Here is a 23,296-nt window from a genome sequence, read left to right as displayed (position 1 = left end):
AGGGTGGACAGGTGTGAGCCTCAGGCGTGGGGTACAGGCCCCGGCCCCTCCGGTGCGCGTCCTGCACATTCTCCGTGCGGCCGGAAAGCAGAAACACCTGCAGGCTCGGGGCCATGCGAGTAGCCTCCGCCCTGGCCGACAATGCGGTCCCCGGGGGTCTCCCACCGCAGACAATCTCGGCTACGTGCCACCAGCAGAGAAAGGGCCCAGCGTCCGCGGGGCCCGGTGGGGATGGGACTCACCGCACTGGCCCTCTGTGTTGTTAGCAAACTTGCTGAAAGGCACCTCCACCGAGAAGATGAGGCCAGAGAACATGACCTGGACGCCGAGCTCGGGGATGGTCACATACATCTTGATGCCGATTTGGGACACGCTCACACCGTCTTTCTGGAAGCCAGGCCTGACCACTTTCTCATTGAAGATGATCTAGACACGGCCGAGGACGAGACAGAATGAGGCGGCGCCCCCAGCCGCCCCGGTCCACGGGGAGCTGCCTGGGGGACTCCCCACCTCGTTGGTCATCACACCGAGGACGGGCTTGCGGGTCAGCACAACACGGTCCTGCCGGTACTCGACGATGATGGCCTGCGGGCAGGAGAGCCCGTTCTCGGGCCCACAGAAGTAGTTGTCAATGAGCACGCGGAAGTGGCCATACACGGGAATGATCTGCTGCAGCAGCACGTACGTACAGTTGCCCAGGAACGTGTAGTACGTGCCATCAAAGGTGATGTAGTGGGGGTCGCCCCAGCCGCTGCACACACCTGCGGGCGCAGAACAGCCTTACCCGGGGCCTCCTGATCGGCATGTCTGCCCTGGGACGCACTTGCCCAGCACCAGCACAGGACTCTGTCCAGAGGGAGCTGATGAGGCCTGAGCGGTGGGGCAAGGCCCTCTCGGCCTCCTCCTGGCCTGACACGGCCCTGGGGGCCCTGGGACTCGGGCGGGATTCTACTCGGTGCCCCGGTGGAGGCCTGGCGCCATCCCTGCCCCGCCTCAGTGTCGGGCAGTCCTCCCTGCTAGCTCACCCAAGTGCATCCCGCCCCCTTGGCAGGAGCCCCCCGGCCCCGCTGCCCCTCCTGGCTCCCGGCTCACACTGGCACTGGTAGCCTGGACAACAGCCGTCGAGGTCAGCCACCTTAGCTGGGGGGAAGCCGTTGGCACAGGTCGGCGGCTGAGCGTGGGGGCAGTGGCGCCGGTGCACACTGATGACGCCGTTGCCCTCACAGGTGGCCTGAGAGCAGTTGGGCATGGGCCAGGTCTCGCCTTTCTGTGGAAGGACAGCTCTCAGCATGGGAAGGCTGCAGTCCTCCAAGAGGGGAGCCGTGGGAAGCCAGCAGGGGACGGGACCTGCCCTGTCCAGCCCCTGCCACCCTGTTCCACACACAGGGCCTTCCCCCCCGGAGCTCTGCTCTGACCCCACACACCCTCCCCAGCTGCCCGGCCCCACCCAGAGCCCCGCCCACCCACTTGGGCACCCCGTCATCTGCTGGTTGCACACACTCCCGGCTCCCCGCTTGGCACCCCCTCTCGGCAGCCCTGCAGGACCAGAACCGGCCACTCCCCAACAGTCAGCCTGCTTCAGCCGGCAGGTGACTCTTTTTCCTGCCCACAGCTGAATTGGAAAGATGCTGAGGGTCCCTGCACCAGCCTCTGAGAAGGGCAGAGAGGGGGAGTTACCATCCTTGGGGGGACTGCGTTCGGGCATCCCTGCTTAGTGACGGGCACGGGGGCCGACAGGGAGGAGCCGTGGGGGGAGGTGGTCGGCGCAGGAGGTGACACGCTGCTGGGGCAGGACTGGTTCATCTGCCTGACCACGTGGCAATCCAGACTGCACATGGCAAAATAGCAGTGGCCGGCAAGGTCAGTCTGTTGGTAAATGATGGATCCTGTGAGAGAAAATATCAGGCAGGGGTGAGCGGAGCCGTGCTGGGGGAGAGCCACAGCCCAGACCGGCTCTTCTAGGCTCGATGTCCACGCCAGGGGCGGACCTGGTAGAAGGCCTTCCTGCCCAGAAATAAAAGGAAGAAATCCTCAAAGATGGCTCAGTGCCGCGCTCAGAGACACCCTGTAGCCCATTCATACAAGGGACCCTCCCCTCTCCCATACACCACGGCTTCCTGTGGACAAGACAGCAGTGGCCGGGGGCAGCACACACCACACACACAGGCACGATTCACATACCTGCGGGGTACAGCTTGCCAGACACGCTGCAGTAGCATGTCGTGGTAGATGGCGCCACGGAGCTGGGCAACGGCACAGTGGACACTATGGAGGTAGATTCAGGAGCGGGGGAGTGCTTGGTAGGTGAAGTCATGTGGGGTTTCACAGAAGTGTGACCGCACTGCTCTGGGCGCTCACAGCACAAAACCCGGACCTCATAGTTGAGGCACATCCCGACATTGCCCTCCTGGTCCCGGTTCCGGCACACCAGGCCCTTGCTGACGTTGCACTGCACCACCTGGCCCAGATTCTCGATGCTGACCTCAGGGTGGCTCTCGGCCCGGCACTCCAGCTGCGAGATGTATTCAGGTCTCCGGCAGATTTTCTCTCCCTTTTTCTTGATGTTGCAGTAGGTTTCCGTGTCTCCCCCATGTGGCCCCGGGGACGGGAAGTCCACGTCAAACCACTTGGTCCACGCGCACTGTGGCTGGCAAGTGACAGTCACATGAGAGGAGTGGGTTGTTTCAGGTGTGAGAACAGGGGTTGTGCTGGTTGTAGGAGCAGACGATGTGCCGGATTTGGGCACAGAGGTTGAGCTGGTTTCTGGCACAGGGGATGGGCTGGTTGTTGGCACAGAGGATGAGCTGGTTCCTGGCACAGAGGTTGAGCTGGTTGTTGGGACAAAGGTTGACCTGGTTGTTGGGACAGAGGTTGGGCTGCTTGGTGGCACAGAGGTTGAGCTGGTTTCAGGCACAGGGGTTGAGCTGGTTGTTGGGACAGAGGTTGGGCTGGTTGTTGGTACAGAGGTCGAGCTGGATTCTGGCAGAGAGGTCGAGCTGGTTTCTGGCACAGAGGTTGGGCTGGTTGGTGGCACAGTGGTTTTGCTGGTTTCTGGCACAGATGTCGCGCTGGTGGTTGGCACAGTGGTTTTGCTAGTTTCAGGCACAGATGTCGGGCTGGTTGTTGGCACAGAGGTTGAGCTGGTTTCTGGCACAGAGATGGGGCTTCTTGGTGGCACAGAGGTTGAGCTGGTTGTTGGGACAGAGGTTGGGCTGGTTGTTGGTACAGAGGTCGAGCTGGATTCTGGCACAGAGGTCGAGCTGGTTTCTGGCACAGAGGTTGGGCTGCTTGGTGGCACAGTGGTTTTGCTGGTTTCTGGCACAGATGTCGGGCTGGTGGTTGGCACAGTGGTTTTGGTGGTTTCTGGCACAGATGTCGGGCTGGTGGTTGGCACAGTGGTTTTGCTGTTTTCAGGCACATAGTTTGGGCTGGTTGTTGGCACAGAAGTTGAGCTGGTTTCTGGCACAGAGATGGGGCTTCTTGGTGGCACAGAGGTTGAGCTGGTTGTTGGGACAGAGGTTGGGCTGGTTGTTGGTACAGAGGTCGAGCTGGATTCTGGCACAGAGGTCGAGCTGGTTTCTGACACAGAGGTTGGGCTGGTTGGTGGCACAGTGGTTTTGCTGGTTTCTGGCACAGATGTCGGGCTGGTGGTTGGCACAGTGGGTTTGCTAGTTTCAGGCACAGATGTCGGGCTGGTTGTTGGCACAGAGGTTGAGCTGGTTTCTGGCACAGAGATGGGGCTTCTTGGTGGCACAGAGGTTGAGCTGGTTGTTGGGACAGAGGTTGGGCTGCTTGGTGGCACAGAGGTTGAGCTGGTTTCAGGCACAGGGGTTAAGCTGTTTGTTGGGACAGAGGTTGGGCTGGTTGTTGGGACAAAGGTTGAGCTGGATTCTGGCACAGAGGTCGAGCTGGTTTCTGGCACAGAGGTTGGGCTGGTTGGTGGCACAGTGGTTTTGCTGGTTTCTGGCACAGATGTCGGGCTGGTGGTTGGCACAGTGGTTTTGCTGGTTTCAGGCACATAGTTTGGGCTGGTTGTTGGCACAGAAGTTGAGCTGGTTTCTGGCACAGAGATGGGGCTTCTTGGTGACACATAGGTTGACCTGGTTGTTGAGACAGAGGTTGTGCTGGTTGGTGGCACAGAGGTTGAGCTGGTTTCTGGCACAGAGGTTGGGCTGCTTGGTCGCTCAGTGGATTTGCTGGTTTCTGGCACAGATGTCAGGCTGGTGGTTGAAACAGTGGTTTTGCTGGTTTCAGGCACATAGTTTGGGCTGGTTGTTGGCACAGAAGTTGAGCTGGTTTCTGGCACAGAGATGGGGCTTCTTGGTGACACATAGGTTGACCTGGTTGTTGCGACAGAGGTTGAGCTGGCTGTTGGGACAGAGATTGAGCTGGTTGTTGGGACAGAGGTTGTGCTGGTTGGTGGCACAGAGGTTGAGCTGGTTTCTGACACGGAGGTTGGGCTGGTTGTTGGGACAGAGATTGAGCTTGTTGTTGGGACAGAGTTTGTGCTGGTTGGTGGCACAGTGGTTGAGCTGGTTTCTGGCACAGAGGTTGAGCTGGTTGTTGGGACAGAGGTTGGGCTGCTTGGTGGCACAGAGGTTGAGCTGGTTTCAGGCACAGGGGTTGAGCTGATTGTTGGGACAGGGGTTGGGCTGGTTGTTGGTACAGAGGTTGAGCTGGTTTCTGGCACAGAGATGGGGCTTCTTGGTGGCACAGAGGTTGAGCTGGTTGCTGGGACAGAGGTTGGGCTGCTTGGTGGCAAAGAGGTTGAGCTGGTTTCAAGCACAGGGGTTGAGCTGGTTGTTGGGACAGAGGTTGGGCCGGTTGTTGGTACAGAGGTTGAGCTGGTTTCTGGCACAGAAGTCGAGCTGGTTTCTGGCACAGAGGTTGTGCTGGTTGGTGGCACAGTGGTTTTGCTGGTTTCTGGCACAGATGTCGGGCTGGTGGTTGGCACAGTGGTTTTGCTGGTTTCAGGCACATAGTTTAGGCTGGTTGTTGACACAGAAGTTGAGCTGGTTTCTGGCACAGAGATGGGGCTTCTTGGTGACACATAGGTTGACCTGGTTGTTGTGACAGAGGTTGAGCTGGCTGTTGGGACAGAGATTGAGCTGGTTGTTGGGACAGAGGTTGTGCTGGTTGGTGGCACAGAGGTTGAGCTGGTTTCTGGCACAGAGGTTGGGCTGCTTGGTGGCCCAGTGGATTTGCTGGTTTCTGGCACAGATGTCGGGCTGGTGGTTGGCACAGTGGTTTTGCTGGTTTCAGGCACATAGTTTGGGCTGGTTGTTGGCACAGAAGTTGAGCTGGTTTCTGGCACAGAGATGGGGCTTCTTGGTGACACATAGGTTGACCTGGTTGTTGCAACAGAGGTTGAGCTGGCTGTTGGGACAGAGATTGAGCTGGTTGTTGGGACAGAGGTTGTGCTGCTTGGTGGCACAGAGGTTGAGCTGGTTTCTGACGCGGAGGTTGGGCTGGTTGTTGGGACAGAGATTGAGCTTGTTGTTGGGACAGAGTTTGTGCTGGTTGGTGGCACAGTGGTTGAGCTGGTTTCTGGCACAGAGGTTGAGCTGGTTGTTGGGACAGAGGTTGGGCTGCTTGGTGGCACAGAGGTTGAGCTGGTTTCAGGCACAGGGGTTGAGCTGATTGTTGGGACAGAGGTTGGGCTGGTTGTTGGTACAGAGGTTGAGCTGGTTTCTGGCACAGAGATGGGGCTTCTTGGTGGCACAGAGGTTGAGCTGGTTGTTGGGACAGAAGTTGGGCTGCTTGGTGGCAAAGAGGTTGAGCTGGTTTCAGGCACAGGGGTTGAGCTGGTTGTTGGGACAGAGGTTGGGCTGGTTGTTGGTACAGAGGTTGAGCTGGTTTCTGGCACAGAGATGGGGCTTCTTGGTGGCACAGAGGTTGGGCTGGTTGTTGGTACAGAGGTTGAGCTGGATTCTGGCACAGAGGTCGAGCTGGTTTCTGGCACAGAGGTTGGGCTGGTTGGTGGCACAGTGGTTTTGCTGGTTTCTGGCACAGATGTCGGGCTGGTGGTTGGCACAGTGGTTTTGCTGGTTTCAGGCACATAGTTTGGGCTGGTTGTTGGCACAGAAGTTGAGCTGGTTTCTGGCACAGAGATGGGGCTTCTTGGTGACACATAGGTTGACCTGGTTGTTGAGACAGAGGTTGTGCTGGTTGGTGGCACAGAGGTTGAGCTGGTTTCTGGCACAGAGGTTGGGCTGCTTGGTGACACATAGGTTGACCTGGTTGTTGAGACAGAGGTTGTGCTGGTTGTTGGCACAGAAGTTGAGCTGGTTTCTGGCACAGAGATGGGGCTTCTTGGTGACACATAGGTTGACCTGGTTGTTGGGACAGAGGTTGGGCTGGTTGTTGGGACAAAGGTTGAGCTGGTTTCTGGCACAGAGGTTGAGCTGGTTGTTGGGACAGAGGTTGGGCTGGTTGGTGGCACAGTGGTTTTGCTGGTTTCTGGCACAGATGGGCTGGTGGTTGGCACGGTGGTTTTGCCAGTTTCAGGCACAGATGTCAGGCTGGTTGTTGGCACAGAAGTTGAGCTGGTTTCTGGCACAGAGATGGGGCTTCTTGGTGACACATAGGTTGACCTGGTTGTTGTGACAGAGTTTGGACTGGTTGATGGGACAGATGTTGAGCGGGATGTCACCAGGTAGGTGGTGGTGGTCTCGGTTAAGCTGTTGGGGCTCACACTTGGGGTGTGAGGGACTGTGACAGTTTTGTGGGTAGAGCAGGTCTCTGGGGGCTCACAGCACAAAACCCGGATCTCGTAGTTGAGGCACATCCCGACATTGCCCTCCTGGTCCCGGTTCCGGCACACCAGGCCCTTGCTGAGGTTGCACTGCACCACCTGGCCCAGATTCTCGATGCTGACCTCGGGGTGGCTCTCGGCCCGGCACTCCAGCTGCGAGATGTATTCAGGCCGGCGGCAGATTTTCTCTCCCCTTCTCATGATGTTGCTGAAGCTTTCCACATCTCCTCCGTGGGGTCCCGGGGACGGGAAGTCCACGTCAAACCACTTGGTCCATGTGCACTGTGGCTGGCAGGTGACAGTCATAGTTGAGGAGACCAAGTGTGTCTCAGGTATGGTGCTGGTTGTGGGGTGCACCGGTGTTGAGATGGCACTTCCATGTCGTGTGGGGGACAAGGGAATTCCAGTGGTCCAAGTAAGCTGTGTTTTGGTCTCAGTTTCCCTTGGAGTTGAGTGTGTGGTCTCAGAAGTCACAGGGTGTTTGATGCGTCTGCACACATCCACCAGCTCACAGCACTCAATCCGGATTTCATAGTTATAGCAGATTGGGGGTAACTGGTTCTTATTCAGGCATATTAGCCCCACACTCTTGTCACAGATCACATCCTGCCCCAACTCTTCCAGTGGGATGTTTGGGAAGAACTTTGCCCTGCACTCCACATTACTGGGTTTTTCACAGAATTTATGTCCTTTGGATCTCAAATTAGGAAAAGTGTCAAAATCTCCACTGTTTATACCAGGCCCAGGGTAGCTGCTGTCGAACCACTGGGTCCATCTACACAACTTTTGTAAACAAGGCTCACGTGTTGTTGAAACTGGCATTGGGCTTGGAGTTAAGAGAGTAGTTTTCACCGGGGCAGGTGTAGTCCCCGGAGTAATCATGGTGGTACCTGGGGCAGGTGTAGTACCTGGGGTGTTCGTGGTAGTAACTGGGGTGGTGTTACCCAGGGCAGGTGTAGGGGTACCTGGAGCAGGTGTTTCACTAGTTGTAGAGAGAGTGCTTGAGCCAGTTGCAATGACAGTGGCTGGGGAAGTTTTGCTCTCTGTTGGCACAGATGGGATCCTGCTAACCCCTTGGGTGGGCCCAATTTCTGTATTCCTGGAAGCTGTAGGAGTGGTGGTCTGAGCTGGACTGGTGGAGATGGGACAGGTCCTGGGGAAGCAGCACAGAATCCTGATCTGGTAGTTATGGCAGAGCCCTGACGTCTGGTTGCGGTTGTAACAAGTCAGGCCCACCGTCGGGCTGCACTCCACGTGCTGCCCCAGGACTTGGAGCTGCACCCCAGGGGCCCCCTCAGCTTGGCACTCCACGCTCTTCGGTACTGTGCAAACCTGGTACCCGTGGGCACGGAGGTTCTCCAGTGTTTCGAAGTCACCGCTGTCGATGCCCCGCCCAGGGTGGCTGACATCCAGCCATGGCGACCACCAGCACTGCTCCCCACAGGCCTGGAGGGTCTGGACAGTTGGACCGGAGGTTGTTCCTGTGTGCACCCTGCTCTTGGGACAGGTGTGATACATGCGGGACGGAGGTGTTGAGCTCACGACTGAGGACAGAAGAGAAGGCGGAAGGGCTGAGTCTCTTGGGGTCCTTGAGGCATCCCTTCATCCCCTGTCCCTGCCCCCCTGTCCGTCAGCAGCTTTGTGGGTTTCACCATGTCAAGCTGGTGTGACTGTCTCCACCTACAAGGGGCACTTGGGAGAGCAAGCACCAAGTCCCCGGACACACCTGGCTCAGGCAGGTGTGGAGCCCACAGCAATTGAATAAACAGGTGAACTGATCTCATTTAGGGGGAATCCTGCTCCCCAGGCACACCCTGAGCGGAACTTGCACTCTCGGGGGAAGCTCTGATAGGCTCTAAGATGCCCCCAGGGGAGGGAGAGGAGTCGGGCTGCCTGCTCCTCAGTGCAGTGTAAGGTGAGCAGGTAGCCGTGGCCGGGCAAGAACTTCCCAGGGCGCTCCCGGTGGCCCTCGTCCCAGAGGCGGGCCTCGGGTACCTTTGCCCATGGCCTCTGCCCTATGCTGGGGGCCCCAGCCCTGATGGTGCCACTGAGGACACCAGTCTCTGCCAGGGAGACAGGCTGAGCTGGGCCTTCCCAGCCGCAGGGAGGGCAGGCTGCCCAGCTCCGGGCCCCTCCTGGACTCTCAGGGAGACGGACAGCCCTACACGGCGCCCAGCGCGTCTGCCTTACCGAGCGGAGACATGGAGAAGGAGAAGGTGGTTGGCGGTGTGGGGGTAGTGGAGCTGCAGGCGTAGACACGCCTCTCAATGGTGCCGCTTGCGGAGCAGTGGGCAGAGATGCACCCGCCTGTGCCGTCAGTCGTGTGGTAGATGACATCCCCTGGGCGGAAGCGCCGTCCATCGTAGATGCAGACACAGGCTGTGAGGAGACAGTCGGGCACGTTAGGGCTGTGGGCAGGCAGGGACCCCGAGACCCCAGACCCCAGGAAGGCCCCCTGCTGCTCACCCTCTGAGTCATAGGCACACTGCACGCCGCTCTCAGTGCAAACGCTGGTGGCAGGAAGGAGGAAGTGAGTCTGGGGTGTAGGGCACCCCACCGTGCCAGAGCCACCCCTCATCCCTCCATGGACATGAAGCCCAAGGTCACACCCTCTTGGGGAGCCCCTTCCAATCGCTGAGCAATGGAGGCAGGTGTCTACCTGGCCACGCACCCTGGTGACAGTCTGATGGATATTTCCTCTCCAGGGCAATACTTCCAGGGGGTCCTCAGGGTGGCATCATGACTCGGTTCCCCCTTAACCCCATTCCCTGCCATCCCTCAGGCTGCCCACCTCCATTCTGCAACAGGGAGGCTCCCAGCTGGACCCTAGGACCCCCAGGCTGTGGCAGCCCCCCACCAATCTGAAGGAGGAGGCCCTGAGGGAAGGTGGCCGGTCGAATCCCGCACACAATGCAGGCTGCTCGCCGCTCTGGCCACGCGACTCACCAGGAGTGGCAGTTCTTGCTGGAGGGCACTGCCATGCCTGGCCGGTATGACTTGCCCTGGACGCGGCAGGGTAGCGGTGGGGGTGGGGTCGGGCACATGGCCACACACTGCATCTGGTCCTCATCGAAGATGGGGGCCTCGGGCGGGCACTTGGGGTAGCAGCCTGTGGTCCAGAGAGGCCTGAGTCCCAGCCAGACCACCTGCCTGTCCACCTCCCACCGCCCGTGGCCTTGGCTCAGCCCCTGGCCCTAGTTCTCACCCACAGCACGGTGGGCACGTGGGGTTGCACCCATGAAGGTACCTCAAGGGGTTGGGAAGAGCACCCCAGCCGAGGGTGCCAGGATCCCCAGGGCAGCCCCCTCTGGCCAGCGTGGTGGCAGCCTACCTTCCAAGCCATGCAGGTCGTGCAGACAGCGGCCGCTCGGGTTCCGGCAGGTCCTCATGCAGGGTGCCCCGCACGGCTGGTAGTGCCACTCGCACTGGCCCTCAGGGTTGTAATAGTCGCAGAACAGGGCTGTGGGCAAGCGGGCAGGCTCAGTGGGCCAGTTCCAGCCTGGAGTGAGCCACCCAGCGGCCCCAGCGGGGTGGTGCCCTTGGAAGGTCAGCCTCGGGGGCCCACACGGGGCAAGCTCCCCTGCCCCCAACCTTCCACAAGTCTCGTGGGCTGTTCTCAAGCCATGCCCTCCCCTGTGCCTTCTGGATGGGGCCTCAGAGCATATGGGCCTCGAATGCCCGTGGTCAGATGCAGCCGTGGGTCCCCTGGCTTCTTGGGGGTGCCACCCATTGGGGTGGGGGACTCGGGCCGGAGTGGCTCCCCAGCAACGCTCCCCACTGGCCAGGTTCCAACTGGGTGGGAGGTGGGAGCTCTGCTAACCCCTCTCGGTTCCAGAACATTCTGCCATCTCTCCACCGACGACACCCATCCCCCATTCCCACGTTTCACTTTCCTTTCCAACGCCTCCTGCCCAACCCGCGGCTGACCGGTCTTAATCACACACTACTCTGTCAGTCCCTCCACCCTGACGATGCATTGTGTGCACTCACGGCAGATGTCCGGGGTCCGCCAGGACACGCACACGCCCATGTCATGGCAGGCCTGGGCGTAGGCGGCCACCGCCGTGCAGAAACACTCACAATCACCCCCCGAGTCACAGGCGCACGCGTCACTCACACAGGCCTCGTAGTACTTGGCGGGGTCGACCTTGGGGGGAGGGGGAAGAGCCTTCGGATTCGGGGTCTGGGGCTCCTGGGGGTCAGGCCTGCAGTATGGCCCAACCTGGGCCGGTTCCCCCTCAGAGCCGGGGAAAGCAGACGCGTGGGCCCCCGGGGCTGACCACAGGCTGGTCTAAAGGGTGGACAGTGACGCGGGCCCCCCGACTTCTGCCCGCCCCTTCCTTCCCGGGCGCCCCGGGGGAACGGCCGCATACGTGGGCGTGGCAGGTGGCGAAGGTGGCGCTGTTGATGATACTGCACTGCTTCTGGGCCCAGGACTTGCGGTACGGGTTGGCGGTGCAGGGGTCCCTGGGGGCCGGGGCGTCAGGGCAGGATGGGGAGAACTTCCAGCTGTTGCCGAACTCCAGGGCGCTGCTCACCACGGACTGGCTCCGCGTGGTGAAGTCATTGACGGCGTTGTCGTCAAAGTTCCCACACAGCCCGCAGACCCGGCCCTGCAGTCCAGGGACGGCGGCACGGGGGGCTCAGGGTGTGTGCAGGAGTGGCCAGAGCCCAGCCCAGCCTCCTGTGACCCCACACGCTCCCCTGGGGCCCCACATCCCCACAGCCCCCCAGGGGAGGGGGCCCCGAGTGTGCAGGGTGGCTCTCCACCTTCACCGTGTGTGGGGCCCCACTCAGCACACAGGATCACGGTGGCGTCCCTCCCGGAGGAAAGGGGGTGCAGGAGAGGAGCACTGGGGGCTTTGTGGTGTCCCCTACAGACCAGCTCAGGTCCCGACCCGGGACCCGTGAGTGTGGCCTCATGTGGAAATAGGGCCACTGCAGACGGCGATCCGGCTGAGATGAGGACGCCCTCGGTGGGCGTGGGCTGTGGCTACGGGGACGTGTGGGCACAGACACCAGTGAAGACAGTAACGTGAGGATGCAGGCAGAGGCAGGAGGGTCGCCTGGGGCCCCAGACGCTGGAGGAGGCAGGAGGGATCCTCCCCCAGAGCCCCCAGAGGGAACGGGCCCGGGGACAGTTGCACGGGACTTCGAGTGTCCAGAACCACGAGGAGCCACGAGTTTGTGACAGCGTCCTGGCAGCTACAAGACACAGCACGCACAGCGAAGGGCCTCCCTCCTACCGCCTCCCTGGAGGCACACCATCTGGTTCAGGGTGAGGGCGGGCCATCCCGGGGGTTGGGGGCCCACCTTGAACTCAGGGCTGAGTTTGAGGAAGATGCTGGTCTTCCTGTCCCACAGAAGCACCAGGCCGGCCTCAGTGTCCACCACCAAGTAGATGCCCATCTGGCGGATGGAGTAGGGGACCTCCTGCCCCACACCCTTCTCTATCACCTCCACACCGCCATCACTCAGCCTCAGCTCGTAGCTCTGCGCAGAAGGGGTCACTCAGGCCTGTCCCCACTCGCCTTCCCAGGCATCCCTCCAAGGTGGTCCCTGTCCCTCCCCACCCCCCCCACTCACCCCCAGGAACAGCTTGATGGCCTTGGAGCAGGTGACGCCCGTGGTCCCGCAGGGGACGTTCTCGGTGACCACGCGGAAGGTTCCGTTGGCGGTGCCGTTGCCCCCACAGTGGTCCTGCAGCCAGGCAGAGGCTGTTCCTGCGGCTCGGAGGCTGGGGTGCCCAGAGCTGCACTGTAGGACCGCGGGACAGCCGGGGAGCCCCCAGGACTGCGTACCTGAACCAGCGTGTACCCACAGTCCCCACTGGAGCTGTAGCGCCTCCCGTCAAAGGTGAGGTAGTGACCGTCCCCGTACACTGCGCAGGTGGCCAGGCAGGTGTCCTCTGTGCACTGCCACATTCTGTTCTTACAGGTGCTGGGGGCAGGGGGCACCGGTCAGGCCCAAGCTGGCCATGGGGAGTGGGGGGTAGGGACGGGCCCCTGCGGGGGCCATGGGCAGACCCTGAGGGCTGGGCCGCACCCCCCACTGCAGGGAGCCCCCTCCCTGCCACGTACCAGGTATTGCAGCCCACCCGGATGGTCTGGCCGGGCGGGTAGCTGGCCTCGTTGTGCACACAGGGGCAATCGGCTGCAGTGAGGCAGTGGCCCTCACCATCAGCCACCAGCCCGTCAGGACACACGCAGCCAGGCTCGCACTGGGAGCTGTACTGTGGGGCACAGGAGACACGGCTCAGTTGGCCGGGGTCAACAGCCGAGGGCACCCCCCCCCCACGGCCTGCAGTGAGCCCATGGAGCCCTCAGGCAGCGGTCTTCCCAGGAGCAGCCCTAGAGGGCCCCTCAGCAGAAGCCCACGGGGGGTCACTGGGGGTGTGGGGGCTCTCACACAGTCCATGTCCAGGGTGAAGCAGCTCTTCTGACAGCTGGCCCCGGCGGCCCCCGGTGTGGCGTTGCGACAGTCGAAGTAGACCATGGGTGGGGTGCAGACTGGGGAGGTAGGGGCCATTCAGGGTCCCCAACCACCACCCACCAAGCTGGCTCTGAGAGACACGGCTGCACACAGTGTGTCCCAGCAGCCGAGTCTGTGCTGCCCGCCCTGAGGCTCAGCCAGCGGGGTGCGTGTGCACGTGTGCACGATGTGTGTCCACGGTGTGCGTGTGTGCGTGGCACATGCATGTGCATGAGTGTATGTGTCCACGGTGTGCACGTGGCACTGCTTGTGTGTGAGTGTATACGTGTCCATGGTGTGCATGCGCGTGTGGCACGTGCGTGTGAGTGAGTGTGTATGTGTCCACGGTGTGCGTGTGCACGTGGCACGTGTGTGTGCGTGAGTGAGCGTGTGTGTGTCCACGGTGTGCGTGTGCATGTGGCACGTGCATGTGAGTGTATATGTGTCCACGGTGTGCGTGTGCGTGTGGCACGTGCATGAGTGTATATGTGTCCACCTTGTGCGTGTGGCACGTGCGTGTGTGTGAGTGTATATGTGTCCACGGTGTGTGTGTGTACGTGGCATGTGCATGTAAGTGAGTGTATATGTGTCCATGGTGTGTGTGTGCACGTGGCACATGCGTGTGTGTGAGTGAGCGTGTGTGTGTCCACGGTGTGCGTGTGCGCGCCATGCTCACACATGCCACCACCCCCTCACTGAGCTGGCCTGACAGAAAAACCCCTCCACACCCACCAGCCACACTGACTTGGGGGGTGGGCCACCCAGAAGCTTGGAGATAATGAAAGCCCCTCCCTCTCTGTGGACTCACCTGGGGTGGGAACCTGGCCTCCGATGCAGGTCATCGTGCCTTGTGTGCAGGTGCTGGGACAAGAGGGTGGTCAGAGGGTCCCCCGTCCCAGCCACCCTGCCCACCAAGCCCATCTGGCAGGGGCTCTTACCAGATGACCCCACGCTCATGCAGCGACTCCCCGTTGGGGACCACAGAGCCCCCGTGGTAGCAAGGACAGCTGGTGGCCGGCACACACTTGCCCGCATCATCCATGAAGGTGCCATGGGGACAGGTGCAGCCGTCCACGGGGACAAAGCTGATGCCGCAGGTGACGTCCTCGTGACTCCGGGCCCGGCAGGTGCGCTGGCAGGTGCTGATGTGGTAGTGGTAGGTCAGCGACTTTGGGCAGGTGGTCGTGGGCTTCACTGCGGGATGCCAGGTGGGGGGAGGCAGTCAGGACGGCAGCTGTCACCCACACCCACACCCACCTCCCCTGCCCCAGCTGCAGGGTCCCAGGCCCGGCTGGCCAGGGTGCTCCAGGGCTCCAAGCCCCGCACGGGACAGAGGCCCCAGAGCACGTGTTTGGGGGGGGGGGACACTCACTGCACACGCCGTCCCTCCAGCCGCTGAGCAGCACCCCCTTGGCGGTGCAGGCGTGCACGTAAGAGGACAGGGCCGCACACAGGCAGTCCTCGCTCTTCTCACAGTTACACGTGTCGAACATGCAGTTCTGGGGACGGGGCCATTGTCACCCACATGCCATGAGCATCCCCCACGCTGCCGCCCCTGCCTCCTCTAGGACCCCTCCTCGAGCCCGCACCAGGGGCCTCCCTGCCCTCTGCAGACCATCTTGGCACCAAGCTCCCCTCCAGGTGGGTGCTAGAAGGACCACAGCCCCTCCTCTCTGGACCCAACAGGTGCCAGCCCGTGTGGTCAGGCTCAGACCCCAGAGCATCTCAGCCACCACTGATCTGTCATTTGGACTCCAGGGCCCGGCCGGACACAAGCCCTCAGGGGCTGTCGGCCCCCATGCCTGGTTACAGGGCTAGAGGCACAGATGAACTCCAGACCTTGGACCATGTCGGACCCTTGCGGAACCCGTCTCCCCGCACCGAGGGCAGCCGTGTGGCTGGAGGGGAGAGGTGGGTGGGTGGGCGTTACCGAGTAGTAGATGCCAGGGTTCACGGCAGCATGGCACCGGGCGAAGGGGCCGTGGGCATCCGTCAGCCGGGAGCACCAGTGCTGAGCGTACTTCTCTGTGGACAGAGGTCAGCAGGCTGGACAGTTGGCGTCCAACGGAAGCCACACAGACGTGTACAACCTCCCGTAGGGAGCGGCGCCAGGAGTGCACAGGGTCCCAGGCTCCCTCCCGGGTGCCCCTGCTACGGTCGGTGGGCAGGCACGCCGAGGGCACGCCTCCACCACCCCCGCAACACCCTGCTCCTCTTCTTCCAGAAGTTACCACAGCTTTACCAGAAGTAATGGGAAATTAGTTGGCGAGCTTGCCTGTTTACCTCCTGAATCCCTCCTCCGGGGCCAGACTGGATTCTGCGGCCCGGGGTCACCGGCACCCAGGTGGGGCTTGGGACTGTGGGGATCCACGTACCGTTCTCCACGCTGAGGGAGCAGGGGTCCTCGAAGCTGTTCTTGACGTTGGGGCAGGCGGCCTGGGTCTTCCAGGTGTTGGCGAAGGCGGCGGCCGTGCCCTCCACCACGCCGCTGAGGGTCCGGAAGTCATCGGCCTGGTTCTGGTTGAAGTTCCCGCACAGGCCTGGGTGGGAGGGCAAAGCATGAGGCCCTGTGAGCCCTGGCCGCCGAGGGTGGGCCCGGGCTCCCAGGGCAGGCGGCGCCTCTTACCACAGGTCAGCCCGCGGAGCTCGGGTCCCAGCCTCACGAACACCTGCATCATAGGCACCAGCTGGATACTCAACTGCAGGCCCAGGTTGGTCTGGGCGACGATGAAGAAGGTTGAGGGTCTGAAGAGCGTGACGTTGGCTGTGGACACGGGACAAGGCCTCAGTGGGCTGTGAGGGGCAGGACCCTCAGGGGGCAGGCCCGACACCCTCACCTGCTGAGATGGGCATCTGGGTGTAGATCTGGTTCACAAACACCTCCCCGCCGGCCTTGACCGTGATGACCTGGGAGCAGCAGGGAGCAGGGTCAGGGCTCAGCCAGTGGCCCCGGTGGCCCCAGAGGCTGTGACATGTGCCGGCAGGACCCCTGCCCCTGGGGGCCACAGGCTCCCTCGAGGAGGGGCTGATGAGCCAAGTTCTGCCCTGGGCTCAGCTTGTTTGTCTACGTTTCCCTCAAGGACCGAGCATTCTCTCAGGTAAAAACCCAAGTGATTTTATGAAATAATAAAAATAAAAAACAAAAATAAATTAAAAATAAAATAAAATAGAGACAAGGTGTCTTCAATGAAGCCGAGCTACTGGGGGTGCCCTGGTCCCTCCTTTCAGGGCTGCTGGGGGCAGGCGTGGAGGCCATGGTGCCCCTCCCCCAAGTGCTTCCATCTGGGGACCATCACTCAGAGACCCGTGGGGTGGGAGGGTCCTCAGGCTGAGCCCCAGCCCCTCGCCCCCACGCCAGGTCAAGGGCTTGGGCAGAGGTCACTTGCATGAGGGACACAGACTCCCCCAACCCACATCTACTCTCACCATGCACCCCCCCGGCCCCGGGTCTGCTCTCACCGTGTGCCCCCCGCCCAGGCTCAGCGTCAGGCTCCTCAGGCAGGTCTCAGTGTCCGTCCGGCCGCACCTGCGCACCTCGGCCAGCACAGTGAAGGCACTGCTCTTACAGGGCTGCAGACACGGGTCCTCACGCTCAACCCAGAGGCTCCAGGCCCCCTCCCTGCCTCCCCACCCACCCTGGAAATCCTGCGGGGTGGCGCCAGGAGCTGGGGGCCACAGATGCCGCAGCTGTCTGCAGCCCGGGCAGGGCGGCCGCAGCTGAAAGCCCTGTGCTGAAGCGAGGACCCCGGGGCCCGTACCTTGGCCAGCACGTAGCTGCAGTCCCCGTGCACTGTGTACTGCCTCTCGTCAAAGGTGGAGAAGTGGGGGCCCCCCAGCACTGAGCAGGTGCCCGGGCACGGCAGCTCCCGGCAGCTCCACTGGCCCCCAGAGCAGGTGCTGAGTACGGGCAGAGACCAAGCGTGTGCAGCCCCTGGGAGCATGCAGCCCAGCCTCCACACTGGCAGGTGGACACGGGTCTTGCCCAGGCCTGCCTGCATCACTGCACAGACCGGGCCCACTGGTGTCTACATGATGAGCCCCTGGCCCTTGCCCGGGACCCCAGGTGAGAGATGGCAGCCGGCACTTGGGCCATGGCCTCCCAGGGGCCATCCCAGGACACGTCCGGGGGTACAGGAGGGTGGGGGCCTGGGGTCCTACCAGTTGGTGCAGTCTGTGGCATAGCTGGCTCCTGGAGCGTAGACGGCCCCGTTGTACACACAGGAGCACTGGGTTGCAGGGATGCAGCCGGCCTGGCCAAGGTCATCCCACACCATCCCTGCAGGAGCAGGCAGGCCATACGGCAAGTGCCAGGCTGAGTCCACCCCCTGAGCAGGTGGAGGGACCCGCCCTCTGCCCAAGGTCGCTCTGCCCTTCAGGGGCTCCTCAGACCCAGGGGCCCTGAAGGCGTCTGTGTGATTCTCAGGGGGCTCCTCTCACCCTCGGGGCAGAAGCAGCCAGCCATGCAGTGGTCCTCGCAGAGCTGGGAGTGCTCCAGGTTGGAGCAGGTGTCCGCACAGGGCGAGCCGCACTCGTGATACTCCATGTTGAGGGGGCAGGTCTGGGCTGCAGCGGGGAGGACGGAGCCAAGTCACATCCCACACCCACCTCCGGGCCAGAGCAGGGCAACATGATGGGGGCACTCACGGCAGAGGTGGGGGCCCCTCCAGTCCAGGGGCTGCCCCCCAGCGTGGGCGCACTGGCGGGAGTACTCGGCGAGCGTGTGGCAGATGCAGCTGCTGTGGGTAGCGTGCTCACAGAGGCAGAGGTCCTGCCGGCAGGCCTGCACGTAGCTGCGGGCGTCCACCAGAGCGCGGCAGCCCGAGAACATCCAGCTGCTCAGGATCTCCTCGCAGATGCCCTGGGTGCGGAGCAGGGAGGCCAGGCTGAGTGCAGGCCCCGGACCCTCCCCTGGACTCCTGGCCCCCACCCCGCCTCGGCCCCACAGGAGCAAGACCCACCCCCGGCTCCCGTTCACGTCAGGGCTTACAGTGCCAGGGGAGCAGTCCCTCAGGGGTCCAAGGACAGGGTCCTGACACTGCTCCGTGGGACCATCCATCTTCTGCAGGTTCCCAAACTCGATGGGGGTCAGCTTGACACCTGCAGGAAGCGCAACGCCAGGCTCTTTAGGTTTCCGGCGCCCCTGCACCTGCCCCCAAGGTGCCCCAGGCGTCCCCGCTGCACCGCCTCCCCCAGACACACTGCTGGGTTAAAGGATGTTCAGGGAGTCTGAAGATTAAGTGGGGAACCACCCAAGTCATTTGGGGTTACAGGCAGAGGGTTTAGGCCTGGTAAGCTCTCCAAGTCCAGGTCGGCACGCAGCCCAGAGGGCTGGAGAGTGACCCTGACCTCCCCCGGCCCTCGGAGCCCAGCCAAGCCTGTACGGGGCCCCCAGATGCTTGAGCAGGTGCGTTCCACTGGGCGGCAAGCCCCTTATGGGTGAGCTTCCTGTAGGCTTCACAGGCCTGGCGAGGGGGACCTGGGGGTGGGGGACTCCGACTGGTGTGGGTCACATGAAATACCACTTCCCGGCAGCAGGAGGCCCAAGAAACTGTGAGAGGGTCTGCTCGGAGACAGTGCCGAGGGCGCGGGGAGGTACGTGTGCATGTGTGCTGGTTCATCTGTGCACGTGTGGGTGCGTGCGTGAGGCTCTGAGTGTGGGTGCGCCCAGGCACACAAGCTGAGGACATTCTGGAAGACAGCCTTCCAGGGAGCGCACTGAGGAAGGAGCCCGGCTACCGTGGGGCAGCCGCGGGGAGGGGGCTGACCGTGGGAGAAGAACTCATTGAACACAGGCTGGCCACTGAAGTCTCCGCAGAGCCCACAGGTCTGGTTGGCGTACTTGGGGTCCAGCTCCAGCTGGAATGAGAACACACATCAGACGCCTGGACCCACAGGCACATCTCAGGGAGGACAGAGGACGTGTGGGACATTCCCAAGGAGGGGCTAGGGGCTCCTCACAGAGGTGTCGTGGGCTGTGGATGCCTGCCCCCCACGCCAGCAGGGTCTCCACTTGGGGGGGACTAGGTCCCCCTGGGCGCCCCCCTCACCGGCCCTGTGCAGTGGGGTCTGGCCATCCCCCCCACCCATGCCCAGAGCACTTTCATCCTTCTCTGGGGAGGCTGTTGGGCTGGCGGTGCCCCCCTCCCTGGCCCCGGGCCCCGGCCTCACCAGGAGGCTGTCATCTTGGCTCCACATGAAGACCAGGCCCAGCCTGGCCACCACCTTCAAGTAGCTGCTGCTGAACTCAATGAGGACCCCGGATTGGCTAAAGGGCAGCTGAGTTCTGTGGAGAGAGGGCCAGGCTGAGGCCCCGAGGGCACTCAGGGACGGGGCAATGGAGGTCTGGCCCTTGGCCAGGGAGGGCCCCTACGGGCACGTTTGTGACCAGAGCCCTGTGCCCACGGACAGTGCCACAGGCGCGAGGATGGGGGACCCCGGAGCTCTGTTGTCACAGAGGAGCTTTGGAAGGGGGCCACTTCCGCAGGCAGGAAAAGAGCCCTGGGCCTCTGGGGGCACGCGCAGGGGGCCCAGCACAGAGGCCTGGGGAGTGCCCGGTTGGGCCCGCACTCGGGAACGACCCCACGTCCCCCCCACTACCACCCAGACTCACGGGCGGCCGTTGACCAGGATGGAGCTCTTGGTCAGCTGGACGACCATGCCATCAAGCTTCATGGTGACGCCGATGACCGTGGTGGCGTTGGACGCCCGGCCGCGGCGCAGCTGGATGTTGAAGTCCTCATAGGCGGCGCTGCAGTGCGCCGAGAAGACGTAGTTGCACAGGCCCGGGAAGCGGAAGACATCGCCGTCGAAGGTCTTGTAGTGGAAGTCGCCCCAGGCGCTACACACGCGCCCGTTGTGCGCGGGGTTCCGGGCTGTGGACCAAGGCGGGCCTGAGGGTGCCGTCCTGCGCCCCAAGCAGGGACGCGGCTCCCCGGGGGCCGGCCGGCTGGGGAGGAGCTGCCTGGGCCCAGGCCGTCCTGGGAATGCATCCACCTGGGCAGCGGGACCCCTCCCAGCGGCCCCCCGCCCAGCCTCACAGACCCTCTCTCACCTCGCACCACTGGAGCTGTCCTCAGAGGGGGCAGGAAGGTCATCCCACGGAGCGGGTGGCCTGCAGGAATGCGGGCACCGTGTCAGGCCGCCTGCACACACGGCTGTGGCTGGAGTCGGGCGTCTGCCGCCCTTGCCAAGCCCGCTGGCACCACGCCCAGCTTGGAGCTGGACGTCAGGTCCATGGGGTCAGCCGAGGCTCCTGCAGGCCAGTGGCCTTCCCTCTGGGCTGCCCCAAGGGGCTGTGAGCTCTCCAGCCCAGAATTTGGCCCGGAACTCGTCCCTGGTGCCCAGAGTCTCAGAAATGCCCAAGGTAGCACCAGGAGCCGAGGACGACCCCTTGGGCGCTGAGGCCAGTCACGGACGAGCCTCCCTCTGAGCCCAGTTTGGGGGAATGACCCTTTCCCAGGGCAGCATGCCCAGCATGGAGGCACAGGAATCCCCAGAGAGGCCACCCGCCAGCCCCCGCCCCAGGCCAAGGGGACGCATATGTGGCTAAGGGATCAGGACATTGGCGGAGACAGGAGGATGTTGCTATAAGCTCAGGCCTCTAGGCTGTCCTCCTGTCTGAAGCCGCCACGGGGAGACAAGCAGCCTTCAGGGGGCCCCCAGGTGACGGACCGGGGCTGTGGGGGGGTGTCCTCCAGCCCCCCAAGTTCTGGCCCCAAGGGAGTGGGGCAGGGCAGCCCTGACAGGTAGGGGTCGACTCACCACCAAGCTCCTGGGGGACGGGAAGGTCTGGGGACCTGTGGCCATGTTCCACAGAGCCATCCTGGGCCTGGCCTACGGGAAGAAGAGAGGACGCTGGGCCTGAGCCAGGCCGGCAGGGCACAGAGGGAGGGATGGGCAGACGCGAGGGCCCAGAAGCGGTGGGGGTTCTCTCTGCTCAGGGCTGGGGTTGTGGGGAGGGTCTCCGCCCATGCTGCCCACGTCAGGCCCATGAGCCTCTATGAGCATTCTTTCAGCTTGGCCCCACGAGCACTTGGGGGTCCCCTGGCCCCGATGTGGCATTCATTCATTCACTATTCCTTCATTCACACTGAGTATCTCCCTGCTTGGGACATAAAGAGCACACTGCACGGCAGCCTGTGGAGGGTTCAGACAGCAAAACTACAGGTCGGCTGAGTGTGTCAGGAGACAACCAGGGCCCTGGGGGAGGATTTGGGACGGACTGGGGGATGCGGAGCCGAGCGGGGTGAGGCTGCCCGGCCCAGGCCCTGACCCTGCAGGGACAGTCTGTGCTCATCCCTGACGCAGGTGCCCCGGGAGTGTCCAGCAAGGGCTGGCCCTGCGCGCGGCAGCAGGAGGCCAGGGACTGCAGGGTGTGGGCGCGCAGGGTGCCATGTTGTGGTGGCCACAGTGCTGAGGGCCTCGGGAACGTTGCCCCCTTGCCCCGGGCAGCTCCTCTGGGAGCAACCTGTCAGCCAGCCCCTGTCCGGGACCCAGCCGTCCCCTGGGATACAGAAGCCACAGGGTGCAGACCTGGGTGGGAGGGGGCCTCAGAGGGTCTGAGAGCCCCTTCCCAGCATCCTCACGGCATGGACCTCACGATCACACCCACCCTCCAAGGCTGAGGCCCCCTGGACACCCCTCTCAACGCCCAGATGTGGAAAACAAGCTGGTGGCCTGGGGCCGTGTGGTGAGGGGGTCCCAGGGACAAGCGGGCTGCTCTGCCAGGCTGCAGGGCCCCGAGGACCTGCTCAGAGCAGGGGGTAGAGGCAGCGAGCAGCAGGAAATCACACATGGATGGATAGGAAGACAGACAGGGGGCTTGGAGACGCTGGATTCCCGCTTCCCCACCTCAGGGGCCCCTGCCCCCACGTGGACCCCCGTGGCCCCCGAGAGCCCCCCAACCCCACAAGCTGGCAACTGCAAGATAACAAGGGCCAGAGCCCGGGGCCAAGGGGCCGGGAGCCACTCTCAGACATGCTCAGCTTCCCCGGGGCCCAGGGTAAGGCCTCGGAGCTGCCTGCCGCCCTCCCGGGCCCAGAGCTGCCCCCAGAGGTAGGGGAACCACGGGGATGTCAGGGCCACCCTGGGAAAGCGGCTCGGGGGGGAGCCTTACCTGTGTGCTGGGCACAGGCCAGGGTGAGGGCCAGGGCCCAGAGTGGGGCCAGCTTCCTCCCGCGGACACCCATTCTACGGAGGGAGGGGAGAAGTCCCCAGGGGCAGCGTCTGAGGAAGGACCTGAATGGGCAGGAGCCTTTTGTAGCCCCAGAGCTGGCTCCAGCCCAGTAGCTTCACGTGGGTGGGCGGGACAGGGCCTGCCGTTCCCCTCACCCAGGCAAACAGTGGGCACTCACTCTCGGCTGGCCACAGCAGCCGGAGCCAGGCAGAGATGGGCGTAGCTGCCAGGTGGGGCCTGGTTTCCTGAGGGCGCCCCAACCCTGGCCTGCAGGGATCCTCCCGCTGTGCCCCTCACCCCTGCAGCTTCCCTAGGCATGCTTCTGTGAAGCCAGACCCCACAGACTTCCTGGGGCTGATGGGGCTGCCAGGGCCTCACCCTCTCTGGAGAGGGGCTCAGGGGGCAGCACCCCCAGCGACAGGACCCTGCCCCACAGTGCAGCGCCCGGCTTGGCACCGCCTCAGACCCTGGCTGGGCTTCCGGTTCCTGGCTCCAGGCATGCAGTGAGCAGCCCCGGGCCAGCTTGAGTCACACGTGGCCTCGTGGCCACGAGGGGTGGAAGTGGCTGAACCCACTGGGCCGGGGAGCTGCTGACGGGCTTACCCCAGAAATCATCCCAGCAGGTGGACTGAGACGGCCCTATAGTACAGCCGACACCCAGCCCCAGACCGTGGGTGTATGGGCGTCGGGTCCTTTTGGTGTGCTGCGTACCAGGGCTGAGCTCTCCCCCACAAGGCAGCCACACGCCCCACAGACCAGCAGGTCCACTGATGATGAGAGGTCCCCACTGGGGAAGGTGGTGGCAACGGCAGTGGGAGAGGCTGGGCTGGGCCCCTCGGAGCATCTCTTTCCTGCTCAGGGGGGCCTGTCCCAAGCGCCTTATAGTTGCCTGGTTT

General features: G+C 63.0%; 1 protein-coding gene across 1 annotated transcript in view; it reads right to left on the bottom strand.

The window, feature by feature from the left end:
* Positions 1-22,413, bottom strand: part of MUC5AC (mucin 5AC, oligomeric mucus/gel-forming) — a 28,190-nt gene extending 5,777 nt beyond the window's left edge. Inside the window, exons 1-42 of the mRNA XM_088017974.1 lie at positions 22,341-22,413; positions 20,987-21,058; positions 20,277-20,336; positions 19,836-20,097; positions 19,394-19,508; positions 18,991-19,081; positions 18,213-18,322; positions 17,870-18,083; positions 17,663-17,788; positions 17,384-17,501; positions 16,984-17,122; positions 16,685-16,795; positions 16,063-16,132; positions 15,852-15,989; positions 15,601-15,765; positions 15,156-15,250; positions 14,598-14,724; positions 14,164-14,419; positions 14,034-14,086; positions 13,163-13,263; positions 12,835-12,986; positions 12,556-12,694; positions 12,341-12,454; positions 12,068-12,247; positions 11,128-11,367; positions 10,745-10,901; positions 10,086-10,214; positions 9,701-9,863; positions 9,221-9,264; positions 8,945-9,133; positions 7,826-8,298; positions 6,653-7,042; positions 6,141-6,473; positions 5,793-6,044; positions 5,349-5,612; positions 5,061-5,252; positions 4,787-4,964; positions 2,182-4,731; positions 1,678-1,886; positions 1,093-1,267; positions 511-761; positions 243-426 (exon numbers count right to left, since the gene is read on the bottom strand). Coding sequence (XP_087874100.1) covers positions 243-426; positions 511-761; positions 1,093-1,267; positions 1,678-1,886; positions 2,182-4,731; positions 4,787-4,964; positions 5,061-5,252; positions 5,349-5,612; positions 5,793-6,044; positions 6,141-6,473; positions 6,653-7,042; positions 7,826-8,298; positions 8,945-9,133; positions 9,221-9,264; positions 9,701-9,863; positions 10,086-10,214; positions 10,745-10,901; positions 11,128-11,367; positions 12,068-12,247; positions 12,341-12,454; positions 12,556-12,694; positions 12,835-12,986; positions 13,163-13,263; positions 14,034-14,086; positions 14,164-14,419; positions 14,598-14,724; positions 15,156-15,250; positions 15,601-15,765; positions 15,852-15,989; positions 16,063-16,132; positions 16,685-16,795; positions 16,984-17,122; positions 17,384-17,501; positions 17,663-17,788; positions 17,870-18,083; positions 18,213-18,322; positions 18,991-19,081; positions 19,394-19,508; positions 19,836-20,097; positions 20,277-20,336; positions 20,987-21,058; positions 22,341-22,413 — 9,454 coding nt within the window. The remainder of the gene's footprint in view (positions 1-242; positions 427-510; positions 762-1,092; positions 1,268-1,677; positions 1,887-2,181; positions 4,732-4,786; positions 4,965-5,060; positions 5,253-5,348; positions 5,613-5,792; positions 6,045-6,140; positions 6,474-6,652; positions 7,043-7,825; positions 8,299-8,944; positions 9,134-9,220; positions 9,265-9,700; positions 9,864-10,085; positions 10,215-10,744; positions 10,902-11,127; positions 11,368-12,067; positions 12,248-12,340; positions 12,455-12,555; positions 12,695-12,834; positions 12,987-13,162; positions 13,264-14,033; positions 14,087-14,163; positions 14,420-14,597; positions 14,725-15,155; positions 15,251-15,600; positions 15,766-15,851; positions 15,990-16,062; positions 16,133-16,684; positions 16,796-16,983; positions 17,123-17,383; positions 17,502-17,662; positions 17,789-17,869; positions 18,084-18,212; positions 18,323-18,990; positions 19,082-19,393; positions 19,509-19,835; positions 20,098-20,276; positions 20,337-20,986; positions 21,059-22,340) is intronic.
* Positions 22,414-23,296: the final 883 nt, after the last annotated feature.

This window comes from Eumetopias jubatus, unplaced genomic scaffold (assembly GCF_037043125.1).
Source record: "Eumetopias jubatus isolate StellerSeaLion01/CBP00866 unplaced genomic scaffold, mEumJub1_p1.0 scaffold_13, whole genome shotgun sequence".
NCBI lineage: Eukaryota > Metazoa > Chordata > Mammalia > Carnivora > Otariidae > Eumetopias > Eumetopias jubatus.
Note: the sequence above shows the minus strand (reverse complement) of the source record. Positions and strands in the feature narration are given on the sequence as shown.